Source organism: Quercus suber, unplaced genomic scaffold, assembly GCF_002906115.3.
Source record: "Quercus suber isolate HL8 unplaced genomic scaffold, Cork oak 2.0 scaffold_237, whole genome shotgun sequence".
Classification (NCBI taxonomy): domain Eukaryota; kingdom Viridiplantae; phylum Streptophyta; class Magnoliopsida; order Fagales; family Fagaceae; genus Quercus; species Quercus suber.
The window spans coordinates 875,161-890,570 of NW_027069694.1; the positions used below are offsets into that span (position 1 = coordinate 875,161).

General features: G+C 41.3%; 1 protein-coding gene across 1 annotated transcript; it reads left to right on the top strand.

The window, feature by feature from the left end:
* Positions 1 to 6,244: 6,244 nt before the first annotated feature.
* LOC112032927 (uncharacterized) lies at positions 6,245 to 7,159 on the top strand. The gene has a single exon (XM_024065693.2). The coding sequence runs from the start codon at positions 6,245 to 6,247 to the stop codon at positions 7,157 to 7,159; it is 915 nt and encodes a 304-aa protein (XP_023921461.1).
* The last annotated feature ends 8,251 nt before the right edge of the window (positions 7,160 to 15,410 follow it).

The window sequence follows — 15,410 nt, forward strand, 5'->3', positions numbered from 1 at the left end:
CCCTCTGCCCATTCACCTACTAAGTGTCTTGCCTCCCCTACCTCGCCTCTAGAGGTGATTGCTTCTGCAGAAGAGGAAACCAAGAAGAAGAAGAAGGTTGCTGGCAAGTCTTTTCTTCCAACTTTCTAGGATGATGCCGATGCTGCTGCCTTGAAGGCTCATATGGCGCTCTCTGTGGACGACCTAAGTCCTTTGATGGCAAATTCATCCAGTGAAGTGATGTTGTCTCATATCCAGAAACTTGTGCAGGTATGTTTTGATAATGTAGGTTGCTTTCTTCTTTTTTGTTTTGCTTTTGCTAAGAGAGATTTTTTTTTTCATATGTAGGCTTTAGGGGAGTCCTTGTTTGTCTCTAGGAAGCTTCTGGATTTCGAGAAGAAGGTGGCCACATCTGGGCCTATGATCAAATCCGTTTCTGCTGAGAATGAGATGTTAAAAAACAAGGTCGTTGTCCTTAATGTTGAAGCTAAAAATGACAAAGAGCGTGTCTGGAAAAGAGTCTTCAAGTGGAGAAAGATTTTTGAAAGGTAAAGGATAAATAGATAGGTGATCTGCAATTCAAGTTGCAAAAAGCTAGGGCTGCGGTGGTGCAAGAGTTCAAGGACTCCGACGAATTGTGTGAGTATTATGTGGAAGGCTTAATCTCTTTAGAAAATGGATGGCAAAGCATCACCTGGATTTGGACCTTTCTGGCCTTGTCATGGGTGAAGTTGAGGAGGAATTACTAGCTGATCGTCCTTCCGAGGTTACAGCTGAGAATGTGATGGAAGAGGCTACGACCATAGCTAAGGTGACTAAAGAGATCACGACCATAACTCCTGCAGATCCAACTCCCAATGAACAGTGATTTATTTTCTTTTCCTTTTTTTTATTTTTATTTGGGGTTGTAAGACAAAAACAATGTCTTTTATGGGCTCGTTGTTTTGAGCAATTCTTCTGAACAATTTCTTTAGGCCTGTGTGTTTTGGGCATGCAATTTGTTTCTAACAATGGCAACTTCTTTTATGAATTGCTAACATGTAATTTTTTTTATAAGTAAATCTTTGCTGTGTTCAGATGAAGAAAGTTTTTTTGGATACCTTCATGCTTTAGTTGTGTTAAATAACTTCTTCATGCTCAGTTGTGTTTGGACAACCTTTCATTAAGTCCTGTTTGAATGATGATAGTAACGACTTTTTTGCTTTTAGCTATGTTTGAACGATATTAGCTGTGTTTGATTAACTTTTTTATGTTTAGCTGTGTTTGAACAGTTTTTTTATTGAGTCATGACGATGTTAGTTGTGTTTGAACAACTTTTTTATGTTTAGCTGGGTTTGAACAGCTTTTTTATTGAGCCATGTTTGAATGCCGGTGTTAGTTGTGTTTAAACAACTTTTTTTATTGAGTCATGTTTGAATGACGATGTTAGTTATGTTTGAACAAATTTTTTATTAGCTGTGTTTGAATAGTTTTTTTTATTCAGTCATGTTTGAATGACAATGTTAGTTGTATTTGAACAACTTTTTTTATATTTAGCTATGTTTGAACAGCTTTTTTATTGAGTCATGTTTGAATGACGATGTTAGTTGCGTTTGAACAACTTTTTTTATTTTTATTTTTTATTTTTAGCTGTGTTTGAACAGCTTTTGATTTGAACTTTTAACAATGGAGATTCTTGAGACGTCTCCCAAGAATAACTCCTGAGTGTTGCACTTGTTGTTGTTGATAAATAACTTATGGATAATCATTAGTAAATACGCATAAATAATGCTTTCATGTATTATTTATCTATGAATGACGAAAGTAATAACTGTCGTACATACTGATATGAAGATTAGGTAACTTGAAATGTAAAAGATTCCTTACTGGTAGTACGTCTTCAAATGTTCTATGTTCCATGGTTGAGGCAGTTCCAAGTCATCTAAAGACTTTAGGTAGTAGGAGCCTTTCTGGAGTGATGGATTACTTCGTAGGGGCCTTCCTAGGCTGGTCCCAGTTTTCCTTGGGATGGGTCCGTTGTTGCCTGTGATATTTTCCTGAGGACGAGGTCTCCTGTGTTGAACCTTCTTACCTTGACTTTTCTGTTGTAGTATTTGGCCATTGCTTCCTTGTGTTTGGCCATTCACTTCATGGCTTCCTTCTAACTTCATCAATTAGATCTAAGTTGCTGTTAAGCTCCTATTGGTTCTTTTGACCTTCATAAGTTTTGACTCAGAGGCTCGTCAGTCCCACTTCCACTGGTATGACGGCCTCAGTGCCAAATGTCAGTCTGAATGACGTTTCTCCTGTTGGTACTCTTGTGGTCGTCTTATATGCCCAAAGGACATTTGGTAGTTCTTTAGGCCATGCCCCTTTTGCCCCCTCAAGCCAAGTTTTGATAATTTTAAGCAAGTTTCTATTCGTCACTTCTGTCTAACCGTTGGCCTCAGGGAGTCTTGGAAAAGAGTAGTGGTTCTTGACTCCTAATTCTTGGCAAAATTTTTGAAACTTAGGATTTTCGAATTACTTTCCATTGTTCAATATTATGACGCATGGGACTCCAAACCTGCAAATGATGTTCGTCCATACAAAGCTAGTGATTTTAGCATCTGTTATCATTGTTACTAGTTCTACTTCTACCCATTTTATGAAGTAATCAATTGCGACATTAGAAATTTAAGTTGCTTCTTCCCTAAAGGGAATGGGCCCATAATGTCAATCCCTTATTGGGCGAAAGGCCATGGTGAGGATATGGGCATCGTCATCTCTCCTGGTCTCGTCTGGACGTTTACGAAGCATTGACACTTATCACGCTCTGATAAGGTCATGTGCATCCTCTTGTAAAGTCGGCCAGTAATACCCTACTCTAAATACCTTTCTTGCTAAAGACCTTACTCCAACATGATTTCTACAAATTCCCTCGTGTATCTTGTAGAGTACATAATCTGCTTCTTTTGAGTTAGCACATCTTAAGTATGGGAGTGAATAACCTCGTCTGTACAATACATCGTCAATGATGACAAAGCGAGCTGCTTTAATTTGTACCTTCTTTGCTTCCATTTTATCTTCTAGGAGCCATCCTTCTTTCAAATAACGGACAATGGGAGTCATCCACTCGTCTTGTTCTTTTATCTTCAGAACCTGCTCACCTTCTGTACTTGGTTGCCCCCTTATCTCTACACATAGTTCAGAGGGCGCATTGTAGTTGTCTAACGAGGCCAATCTTGTTAGGAAGTTAGCTTTTGCATTTTTGGCCTGAAGGATTTGCACAAAGTCTAGGCTATCAAAGCGCTACAAGAGTTGTTGGACGATCTTCAGGTACTTCTGCATCCTCTCCTCCTTGGCTTCATAATCTCCCTTCACTTGTCCAATTATCAGTTGAGAATTAGCTTGGATGATTAGATTCTTTGCTCCGAGAGCTTTTGCTAGACTTAGTCCTGTTAGTAATGTTTCATACTCTGCCTTATTATTCGTTGCTGAGAATTGCAGTCTAATTGCATACTTCAATATTTCTTTTTCTAGGGATATGAGCACTACTCCTGCCCCTCATACTTTCTTCATGGCAAACCCATCTGTTTGGATTGTCCATATTTCCATGGGGAGTTCTTCTTCCTTATAGGGGTAAGTGAATTCTGCGATGAAGTTTTCTCGTACTTGGGATTTGATTACTGGTCGAGGCCGATATTCAATGTTGAATTGGCCCAGCTCAATTGCCCATTGAACGAGTCATCTTGTTGCATCTATCTTGTTCATCATCTTTTTAAATGGTTGGTTTGTCTTGACGACGATGGAGTGTGCTTGGAAGTATTGATGGAGTAACTTGGAAGCGACCACCAATGTGAAAACTATCTTTTCCATCCTTGGGTAATTTGCCTCTGCTCCTTGGAATGCCTGGCTGGTATAATAGACTGGCTTCTAGACATTTTCTTCTTCTTTGATTAGTGCTGAACTTACTACGGTGTTAGGCACTACTAAGTAGAGGTACAACTTTTCTTCCATCACCGAGGGACTTAGCAATGGTGGCTTCATCAAGTACTTTTTTAATTTAGCAAAGGCTTCTTCACATTCGTCAGTCCATTGAAAGGTCTTTTTCAAGACCTTGAAGAATGGCATGCACTTGGTCGTTGTCCTGAAGATGAATCTGTTTAGAGTTGCGATCTTTCCTGTCAAGCTCTAAACCTCCTTCCCTATTTTTGGTGATTTGACCTTGATGGTTGCCTCTACTTTGTTTGGATTTGCTTCTATGCCTCGTTGGGACACCTTGAATCCCAAAAATTTCCCTGAAGCAATAGCAAAAAACACAATTTACAGGGTCTAATTTCATATTGTACTTACGTAGTGTGCTAAAGGTTTCTTTCAGATCATCCAAGTGGTTGGCTTCGTCCTTGCTTTTCACCAGCATATCGTCAACATATACTTCCACATTCCTTCCAATTTGATGAGAAAACATGCGGTTCACCAATCTTTGGTATGTGGCTCCTGTGTTCTTTAATCCAAAGGGCATAACTTTGTAGCATTATAAACCTTGGTTGGTGATGAACGAGGTCTTCTCTTGATCTTCTTTATCCATGAGGATCTGCTTGTATCCAGAAAATGCATCTATGAAACTTAAGAGCTTGTGCCCAACAGTTAAGTCTGCTAGTTGATCAATCCTTGGCAAGGGGAAGCTATCCTTTGTGTAGGCTTTGTTCAAGTCTGTGAAATTAATGCACATCCTCCATTTGCTATTGCTCTTTTTTACCATTACTACGTTTGTTAGCCAATCTGGGTAGAAAACTTTCCTGATGAAACCAGCTTCCAATAGCTTCTCTACTTCTTCAGTTACTGCTTTGTTGCGCTTTGGTGCAAATATTCTCCGCTGCTATACAGGTTTTCACTCTGGGTTGACGTTAAGATGATGCTATATGATCTTTCTATCAATTCCAGGTATATCCCCATGTGGTGTTTCTGATCTTTCTATACAGGTTTTCACTCTTGTGGTGTTTCTGATGGTTCGAGGATGGGCTCTAGTTTATTGATCACCCATGTATGGTTCTCCCTAGATGCTAAGGGAGCATGGTAGCACTCTCTTGCCAGAACTTGGTCTCCTTTGATTTCTCCTACCCCATAGGCTGTTGGATATTTCACCTTCAAGTAATATGTTGACGTCGGTGCTCTCAACCTATTGAGTGTAAGCCTTCCCAAGATGATGTTGTATGTTGATGGGTAGTCAACTATGAGGAAATCAATTTCCTTGGTGATCTATGCTGGGCAAGTGCCTGCAATCATGGTTAGAATGACGATGCCTCTAGGGACGATTCTATCCCCAGTAAAGCTCACCAGAGGAGAGCTGAAAGGCCTAATCCTTTTTTTTGTCTAGTTTCATCTGTTGAAACGTAGGTAAGTAAATAATATCTGCGAAGTTTTCATTATCAATAAGTACCTAGTGGATGTTGAATTCTTCTACTCTGAGCATGATTATCAGTGGACCGTCATAGGATTGTCTAATGCCATTGATAGTCCCAAAAATATAATCGTCCACATGAGAAGGACGATCTAGAAGCACGACCCCAATGTCGACACTGTCTAAGGGGATTGCCTGACAATGACCTGGCCATCGTCCTTTAATCAAGACAAGACGTTACAAAAATAGCAATGAATGTCGATACCGTTGAAGGTGTATCTGTCAACTTAACACTCGGCACAAGCGTTACAGATTCTGCAATAACACCATTATTATTATAGAATCAACGGCTAGAAGAGAAAAGAAATCACCTATATATATTCATAAACAAGATTCCAGAAAGGTACGAAAAACACTTACTAGAAATTTCACTTACTAAAGCTATATCATTTTCCTTTGTTTCCAAGCCTTTCTAACTTTGGCATCGGAGACTCCGTGGCTGGCACCACACTGGTGACCACATTCTTCGCAGTTTGACGTATTCCAGGTTCTAGAGCGATTGTGGACAATCCTAATCTGGACGACCATCTTTACTGATGATCATAGCATCATCAGTTTGGCGTCGTTTGTGGGAAACAAACACATTCTTGAGCATCCAGTTCAAGGACACTGTTCTATTTTAAAGAGATGGAATCCAGCTCTAACTCGAATTCTGCTGCATTGGGTCTACAAATTCAGGCACTCGCAGCCACTGTGGAAGAACTCACCAGGAAAAATCAGGAGATGAAGCAACAGCTAAAATAGGGAGATAACCACCCAGAAACCAACAGAGACAAGGACGAAGATAGTCATAGGGGACGAACTAGCACTCCAGAAGGGCAAAACTCGGATTTCCTTAGGGAAATGAGGAAGGAGATGGACGAATTGAGAAACGCTATTAAGGGAAAAATGGATCAAGGGTTGGACAGAATTGTCAGAAAGACGGATTCACCTTTCACCGCAGCCGTCCAAGAGTGCCCAGTACCCTCCAAGTTTCGTTTACCCCAGCTCGAACTTTTTGACAGGTTGAAAGACCTGTTAGATCATCTGAACAATTTCAAGACGACCTTAGGTCTTCAGCAGCCCCCTGATGAGATTCTGTGTTGCTTATTCCCCACTACCCTTAAAGGGGCAGCCTGGGAATGGTTCACCAAATTGCCAACATCGTCCATTGACAATTTCGAGCAATTAAGCAGGTCGTTTGTCTGTCATTTTGTTGGTGGACAACGCCCAAAAAGGATAGCTAATCATTTGCTCACAATCAAACAAGGAAAAAAGGAAACTTTGAGATCTTATGTGACACGCTTCACACGGGGAATGTTGGAGGTAGATGAATCAGATGATAAGGTGCAGCTTACGACTTTTAAAGCAAGATTGAAGTCCAGAGACTTCGTGGTGTCCTTGGCAAAGAATCCTCCCAAGACGATGGCGAAGGCGCTGTTGAAAGCCCAGAAATATATGAACGCTGAAGACACTCTAACAGCCATAGATGGAGCAGAAAAACCAAGGGAGAAAAAGAAGGAAAAAGACGACGATCGAAGGGGACAGAAGAGAGATCGAGGTGACCGAAGGAATGATGATGGAAATCGACGATTAGTGATACCTGTTGACCAGATTTTGATGGAGATTAAAGAGGAACAATATCTTAAATGGCCCAGACCACTTCAGTCACCACCTAGTGTGCGTGACAAGAGGAAATATTGCTGCTTTCACAAAGACCACGGGCATTACAAAGAGGATTGCCGAGATTTGAAGGAACAGATAGAAGAACTTATCTAGAAGGGGAAACTTCATAAGTATGTAAAAAGGGGAGAAACCAACAAATACAATTAGAAGGATCAGCATGGAAGTTTTCAACAAGGGGAAGATCACCCACCACTTCATCCACAGAGTGCAATAGGGGAGATAAAAACCATCGCGGGGGGACCAACTTCAGGAGGGTCGTTCTAATCCCTCAAAAAATCACATCAAAGGCAAGTAAACAGTGTTCATAGCTTACCTCCCTTGAAACAAAGACAGACGAACCACGACATGTACTTCTCAGAAAAAGATGCCAGAGGGGTAAAGCAACCTCATGACGACCCACTGGTCATCATGATCATGATCGAAGGCTTCAACACAAGGAGAGTTCTTGTAGATAATGGGAGCTCGGTGGATATTATTTACCTTTCTGCCTTCCAGCAATTAAAGGTAGACCCAAAAAGGCTTCGTCCTTTCGAATCACCCCTTGTCAGCTTCAGTAGAGACAAGGTATATCCCCATGGAATAGTGACGCTGACGGTCATAGCTGGCTCATATCCCCTCCAAGTAACCAACAAACACAATTTTTTGGTTATAGATTCACCTTCATCTTACAATGTGATCGTAGGACGGCCTACCCTCAACCGTTGGAAAGTTGCTACTTCCACTTACTGTCTGAAGGTAAAATTTCCAATGGAACAGGGGGTCAGAGAAATGAAAGGAGATCAAGTGTTGGCAAAGGAGTGCTACCAGGCTGTCCTAGCCTCGAAAGAAAACCATACATGAGTAATCGAAGATAAGACGCTCGAGATTGTTGAGAAGCTAGAAACGATAGAGTTAGTCAAAAGGGATCCATCAAAAACGACCCAGGTAAGGTCGAATCTAAACACGAGGACGAAGGAAGGAATCATCAATTTCCTGAGAAACAATCTCGATGTATTTGCTTGGAGCCACGAAGATATGCCAGGGATTCCAGCAAACATCATTTAACACCGCTTGAATGTAGACCCAGGAAAGAGGCCCGTCCAATAGAAAAAAAGAGTCTTTGCCCCTGAATGAAACAAAGCAGTAATGGACTAAGTAAACAAACTGCTTGCTGTAAACTTTATTCAAGAAGTTTACTATCTTAAGTGGCTGGCCAATGTCGTCATGGTCAAAAAGGCAAATGGGAAGTGAAGAATGTGCGTCGACTTTAAGGATCTAAACCAAGCCTGCCCAAAAGATAGCTTCCCTTTACCCAGAATTGATCAACTGGTAGACTCTACTGCAGGACACAAGCTTCTTACTTTCATGGACGCATTCTCGGGGTATAACTAGATACAAATGGCCGAAGAAGATAAAAAAAAAAAAAAAAAAAAAAAAAAAAAAAAAAAAAAAAAAAAAAAAAAAAAAAAACTGCCTCTATCACTAGCCAAGGGCTTTATTGCTACAGAGTCATGCCTTTTGGTTTGAAGAACGCAGGGGCCACATACCAAAGATTGGTAAACTAGATGTTGAACAAACAAATTGGAAGAAACGTAAAGGTGTACGTCGACGATATGCTCGTCAAGAGCAAAGAGGAAAATGATCACCTGGACGACCTTAAGGAGACATTCAACACGCTCAGACAGTACAGCATGAAGTTAAACCCCTCCAAATGTGCTTTTAAAGTTTCCTCATGGAAGTTCCTCGGGTTTATGGTTTCACGAAGGGGAATTGAAGCAAATCCTGAAAAAGTGAGGGCCATCCTCGAGATGTCGTCACCAAGGACAACTAGAGAGGTATAATCATTCACCAGAAGAGTGACAGCCCTTAACACGTTCGTTTCGAAGGCAACGGACAAGTGCCTCCCTTTCTTCAAGACTCTGAAGAAGGCATTTGCCTGGACGGAGGAATGTGAGACACCATTCCAAGAGTTGAAGCGTTACTTGAGCAATCCCCCACTCTTGAGTTCGTCCAAATAAGGTGAAGATTTGTTCTTATACTTGGTGGTGTCTATCATGGCAGTAAGCGCAACCTTAATTAGGGAAGAAAATAAGATACAACTTCCTGTGTATTATGTCAGCTAGGCCTTCCAGGGAGTTGAGGCTCCATATTTACGAATAGAAAAGATCACCATCGCCCTAATAGTGGCTTCAAGAAAACTTCGTCCCTACTTCCAGGCTAATCTAATCAAAGTAATGACAGACCAGCCCATCAAAAAAGCAATGAACAAACCTAAGGCAGCTGGACGAATGGTGCAATAGGCAATCAAACTTAGCCAGTTTGATATCGAATACCGCTCATGAACAGCTATTAAAGCTCAAGCATTGGTAGATTTTATAGCAGAATTCACCATCAACGAGCAGGTTGACGATCGAGAAGAAGTTTGGACGATTAATACAGATGGATTTTCCACCCAAAAAGGAGGTGGGGCAAGTGTCGTTATTATCTCCCCTCAAGAAGATGTTCTCAAATATGTGGTCCAACTGAAATTCCTAGTAACTAATAATGAAGCAGAGTATGAAGCTCTGTTAACAGGGCTCAGACTAGCTCAGGCACTAGGAGCTGAAAATATTGTGGTTAAGAAACAAGGATGCAACTTTGAGGCAAAAGAAACAAGGATGCAAAAATATCTCAAATTGACGAATCAGCTAGTAAGCAACTTTAATCGTGTGGAGTTTATACAGATTCCATGGGAACAAAATGCAGAAGCTGATGAAGTAGCACAGTGCACATAAGCAAATATCCAGGACAAGACAAACAATTGGAAGCTAGAAGAACAGAATCTCCCCAGTATCAAAGAATTTCAAACCCTCCCTGTGCATACTCGCTAAGGATGGACGAGTCCAATTTTGTCTCTCCTTAAGGATGGGCGACTACCACAAAATCCTGAAGAAGCCAAGAAAGTCCAAAAACGAGCTACCCGATTCACAATATTGAATGATCAACTCTATAGAAGAGGCTTCTCCCAGCCCTACTTGAGATGCATAGAGGAAGAAGAAGCTAGATATGTCCTTGAGGATGTGCATGGAGGAATTTGTGGTGATTATATGGGGTCAAAACCCCTCGTCAGGAAGATTATGAAGACAGGTTACTTCTGACCCACGATGCAGCAAGATGCAGGGGACTTTGTGAAGAAATGTGACAGTTGTCAAAGATATGGGAATGTTCAACGAGTCCTAGGGGAAGAAATGACGAGCATCTCTTTACCCTAGCCATTTGCACAATAGAGGATCAACATCATGGGCCCTCTACCATAAGGAAAGAGACAAATGGAGTTCCTGCTCGTCGCGATTGATTACTTCACGAAATGGGTCGAAGCAGAAGCTCTTGCAACGATTATAGAAGCTAAGGTACGAAATTTTGTGTGGAAAAATATTGTTTGCAGGTTCGAGATTCCAAGGACGATTATCTCAGACAACGGTTGTCAGTTCGATTGTCAAGGGTTTAGGTCATTTTGCTCGAGCCTAGGTATCAAAAACAAGTATTTGTCACTAGGGCATCCTCAGGCTAACGGACAGAAGGAAGTAACAAACTGAACCTTGCTCAAGATTATCAAGTCTCAGTTAGTGGGGCAAAAGGAGCATGGCCCAAGGAACTACCAGGCGTCCTATGGGCTTACAGGACGATGGCAAGAACACCAACAGAGAAAATCCTTTCAACTTAACGTACAGCACAGAAGCAGTCATCCCAGTGGAAGTAGGGCTCAACAGCTTCAGGAGAGAGTTTTTTGATGAAAAACTCAATGACGACCAACTGAGTAGAACCTGGATTTCTTGGACGAAGTTAGAGACCAAGCCTCCCAAAGAATGGCCAAGTACCAATAGAAGATGGCAAGATACTACAATCAAAAAGTGAAATTAAAAAGATTCAGCATCGGTGATCTCGTCCTTCGGAAAGTAACTCCTACCACTAAGGACCCTGCACAAGGCAAACTAGGTCCAACCTGAGAAGGACCTTACCAAGTCGTCCACTATTGACGATAAGGAAGTTACCACCTAGAAGACCTAGAAGGAAACAAGCTACCCTGTCCATGGAATGTCGAGCATCTAAAGAGGTATTATGAGAAAGAATCCATGATCTAATTGTAAGCAGTTAACATTATTTGATTCCGTACTTTCTATTAACGCAAATTGATTCTATGTTCTCTAATACAAGTAATGTATCGAAGTAAGTAATTATTCAGAGTTGCATAAGTAATCATTCAGGTTCATTCAGCAGTTTTTATGTTCTACTTATTTCTTTTCAAAAACATAAAACGGCCGTTCATCCAGATCAAAAAGACGATGAAAACTCCTTTAAAGGATGTGCGTTTGTCCAGATCAAAAAGACGATGAAAACTCCTTCAAAGGATGTGCGTCGTCCAGATCAAAAAGACGATAAATTCCTTCAAACAAGAAATGTCGTCTAGATAGAAAAGGCGACAAAAATCCCCAGAGGGATGTACATCGTCCAATAATGCCTCAGCAAAAATCATCTAAGTCCACAGAAGGACGAAGAAATAACTTCAACCCAAGATTCGACACAAAAAATTCTTTAAGTCCACTAAAGGACGAAAAAAAAAGGGTGCTTCCACAATTAGAACAAGAAGGAAAAAGGCAACAAATACATCATATAAATTAAAGATGCAAATTATTCAAAAACCCCAAAGCATATGGGGATAAAAAAAAAGAAAAAAGTGTTCATCCAAAAGCCCCAAAACACATAGGGCACACACACACACACACACATATATATATATAAAATTTCACCATAAAAGGAACGGTATGATCACGCTGAAAAACATCATCACCACCCTTGTCAGCGTTAGAAGGATCCTCTCCAGATGCCAAAGAAGCCTGAGCCACAAGGATGCCTCATCCGCTTCAATTTCTTTATCCACGGCTTCAAAATCCAGGTCTTCTAGGTTAACTCCTGGCCCATGTTTAATCAGGTACCTTCTTAACAATTCAAAGCCTTTGAAGCACCATTGGAAGAGGATAGTATTGTACTCATCTGTTGTCTAGAAGGCAAGGACGGCTTTAGCCACGACAACCTTCATTCTCTGGCCTGCTGATGCGAGAAGCTCGTCATTCTGCTTTGTCAATAACTTCTCAGCTTCAAGCTGCTCGGCCAAGGTCTTGACTTGCTCCTTGGAAGTATTATGTGCATTCATCGCTGCAATCAAGTCCTTCTGCAAGCCCTAAGCCTCAGCCTCTAAAGCCTCTACCTTCGAAGTGGCCATGACAACTTTCTCCTTACTCGCCAAAAATTGTGAAGTAAGATGCATCGTCTCCCTCAACACCTAAGAATAAACACTGGAGTCATTCAAAAAAAAAAATGAATGATGATGATAAGGCAAGAAAAGGGTACCTACACAAGCTTATGGACATGCTGGTTCACCATCTCATGGGAAGGCACAAGGAAATCTCTTTTCTGCTGGAGCCACAGTGGTATCAGTATCGTCCCAAATGCTGGAACCCATCTTCTCCTTACCCTTGTACCCTGTCTTTTGTCTTTTAGGAGTAGGGACCTCTTCAATCGAAACCGCAGGAGAAGTCGTCCTTGCTTAGTCCAAAGTGGGGGTAGACGAGCCCCTCTTCGTCGTCTCTTTCTCTCTCTCTCTCTATCAGTAAACTTCAAAGTTTTCGGCTAATGCTTGAAAGGGGTTCGTTCTTCTTCCCCTGATTTTCGCGTACATATCCTTATTAAATTTGCTCATCATTTCTACAGCAAGAATCAAAGAAGGTCCAAGAGTTAAAATAGGAAAGTAAAGGAGAACAATCATGCATATCGAAGCTACTTACGTTTTCGCTGTTCTCGATCAATCACTTGAAAGGCGTAGAGTGAAGGCTCAGGCCCCAAACAGTGACGAGCCAAAGTGCGCGGATCAACAAGCTCGTCGAAGTCGTCGATCGTCTTGGCATATTTAAATGCTTCTTGAACTCTTTCCTCAAATTGGCTATCAAGTTCAAGACGTTCCTTCACTGCACAACAGAGCAAAAATCGAGTGAGGTCAGAAGGACGACCATGAACAATAGCGACGCTAGAAAGAAAAGACATAAAAGGCAAACGCACCAAGATGAGGGGTCTCCCACCGGCGCTGCAACCTAGGGACATTTCCCTAAAAGTCATCTGACAAAGTCTCCCAACCATCGCTTGACACAAAGAAATATCTTGACTTCCAGTAACGTAAAGACGAAGAAAGGTCAACAACGAGACGAGATCGCTTGTCCTAGGGAACAAGTTCATAATACCCAAATTCCTTGGACTCTTTTAGGCGATAAAGATGGGTAAGCTCGTTCACAGTAATCATCTCTCCATTGCTATTGTCATCCAGATCACCATATAGCTTATGACAATTTTCCTAGAGTTAGGCATAAGTTGCCCGTGGGCAATCTGCAGATGATCTAAAAGCTCCATAATAAATGGATGGACGGAAATCTTAGACACACAAGAAGGCCGCCTCATAAAAGCAAACCTCACCATGGGCGAAGGCGCAAGCCTTTTCACCCTTCCTGGGAAGACGAACCCTAGTTTCCTCAAGAAATTGAAACCTATCCCTAAATTTATTGAAGACATCTACCTTCAAATTACATTTTTCCTTGAGGGCATGGAATGGATGAGGAGTGGAAGTGGAAGTAGAAGGAAGAACAAATGAAGGAGGAGGCACGGAGGTAGCTGTGTCCATTACAGCTCTGTCCACAGACACGCCAGAAGACAAACCCCTCTCCTGATTACTCGATCTCACAACGGAGCCCATATTTTCTCTCCTAAGGACCCCACGGATAGATTTGAACCAAGAAAAGGATTGTAGCAACAGTGGATGCAAATCACCCAACACTAATTCTAAACCACTACCCCCTACCACAAAATCCCCAATTTGTGGATACCGTCACCAGAAGAATCTAATAGTCCTTTTATAAAGGGCAAAAAGAAAGGCGATGGAGGGAGAAATATGTCTAAACTCGGTGTAATCCACCATTAAGAAAAGATATGCATTTCGAAGAAACAAAATAAGAACAGCATTTCGAAAGAAAAGTACAAAGAAAAGAAATACAAAATAGCAAAGGAAAAAAAAAAAGGAAAGAAAGCGTAAAGGAAGGATACGCACCTGAAAAAAGGAAGAAAATCTAAATAGCTAGGCAGCAGCGGCGGTGAACTCAGAAAAATCAAACAACAGAGAAAACAAAAAAGAAAAGCTGAAACACAGAGAAGCCGAATATGAGAGGAAGGTAAAGAGATGAAGAGAAAGGGAAACAAAGTATTGAAGCATGCCTTGCAAATTGCGGGAAACTGAAAAGGTATTAACTGGAAGCAAAACCTCTTCCTCGATCAGAACTAGACACGTGGCCACAATGCGTGCCACGTCGCCATAAGGCAATAAATGCGGAGAACACATCCCCAAGCGTAAAAAAAAAAAAAAAAAAAAAAAAAAAAAAAAAAAACTTCTCACATTCCTAAGACCGTCTGAATTATGGACGACCTTGGAATGAGGGGGGCAGCTGATAGTCCCAAAAATATAATCGTCCACATGAGAAGGATGATCTAGAAGCACAACCCCAATGTCAACACTGTCTAAGGGGATTGCCTAACAATGACCTGGCCATCGTCCTTCAATCAAGACAAGCCTTTACAAAAATAGCAATGAATGTCGATACCGTTGAAGGTGTATCTGTCAACTTAACACCTAGCACAAGCATTACAGATTCTGCAATAACACCATCATTATTATAGAACCAACGGCTAGAAGAGAAAAGAAATCACCTATATATATATTCATAAACAAGATTCCAGAAAGGTACGAAAAACACTTACTAGAAATTTCACTTTCTAAAGCTATATCATTTTCCTTTGTTTCCAAACCTTTCTAACTTTGGCATCGAAGACTCCTTGGCTGGTGCCACACCGGTGACCACATTTTTCGCAGTTTGACGTATTCCAGGTTCTAGAGCGATTGTGGATGATCCCAATCTAGACGACCATCTCTACTGACGATCATAGCATCATCAACCGTGACCGTCTCTCTCTAAGAAGACAATATCAGATCCGTCATTCCTTGGCATCTTCACTGGAGGGAACTGTGAATGGACACTATTTATTTCTCTCTCATGGGCTTTTTTCAGGGACTTTAGCATTCCGCTTGTTGTCAATCCTCCTGAGATCGTCTTCATCTCTCCTACAGGAGGTTTGCTATCTCCTGATTCTTGATCTTTGTTTTTATCGTCCTTCCGTTGGTATCTGTAAGGCTCCATTTTCCTGACATACTTCTGTAACTTTCCTTGCCAAATTAAAGTCTCCACCTAGCCTTTCAAATGTTTACACTCGTCGATGTGATGCTCGTGGTCCT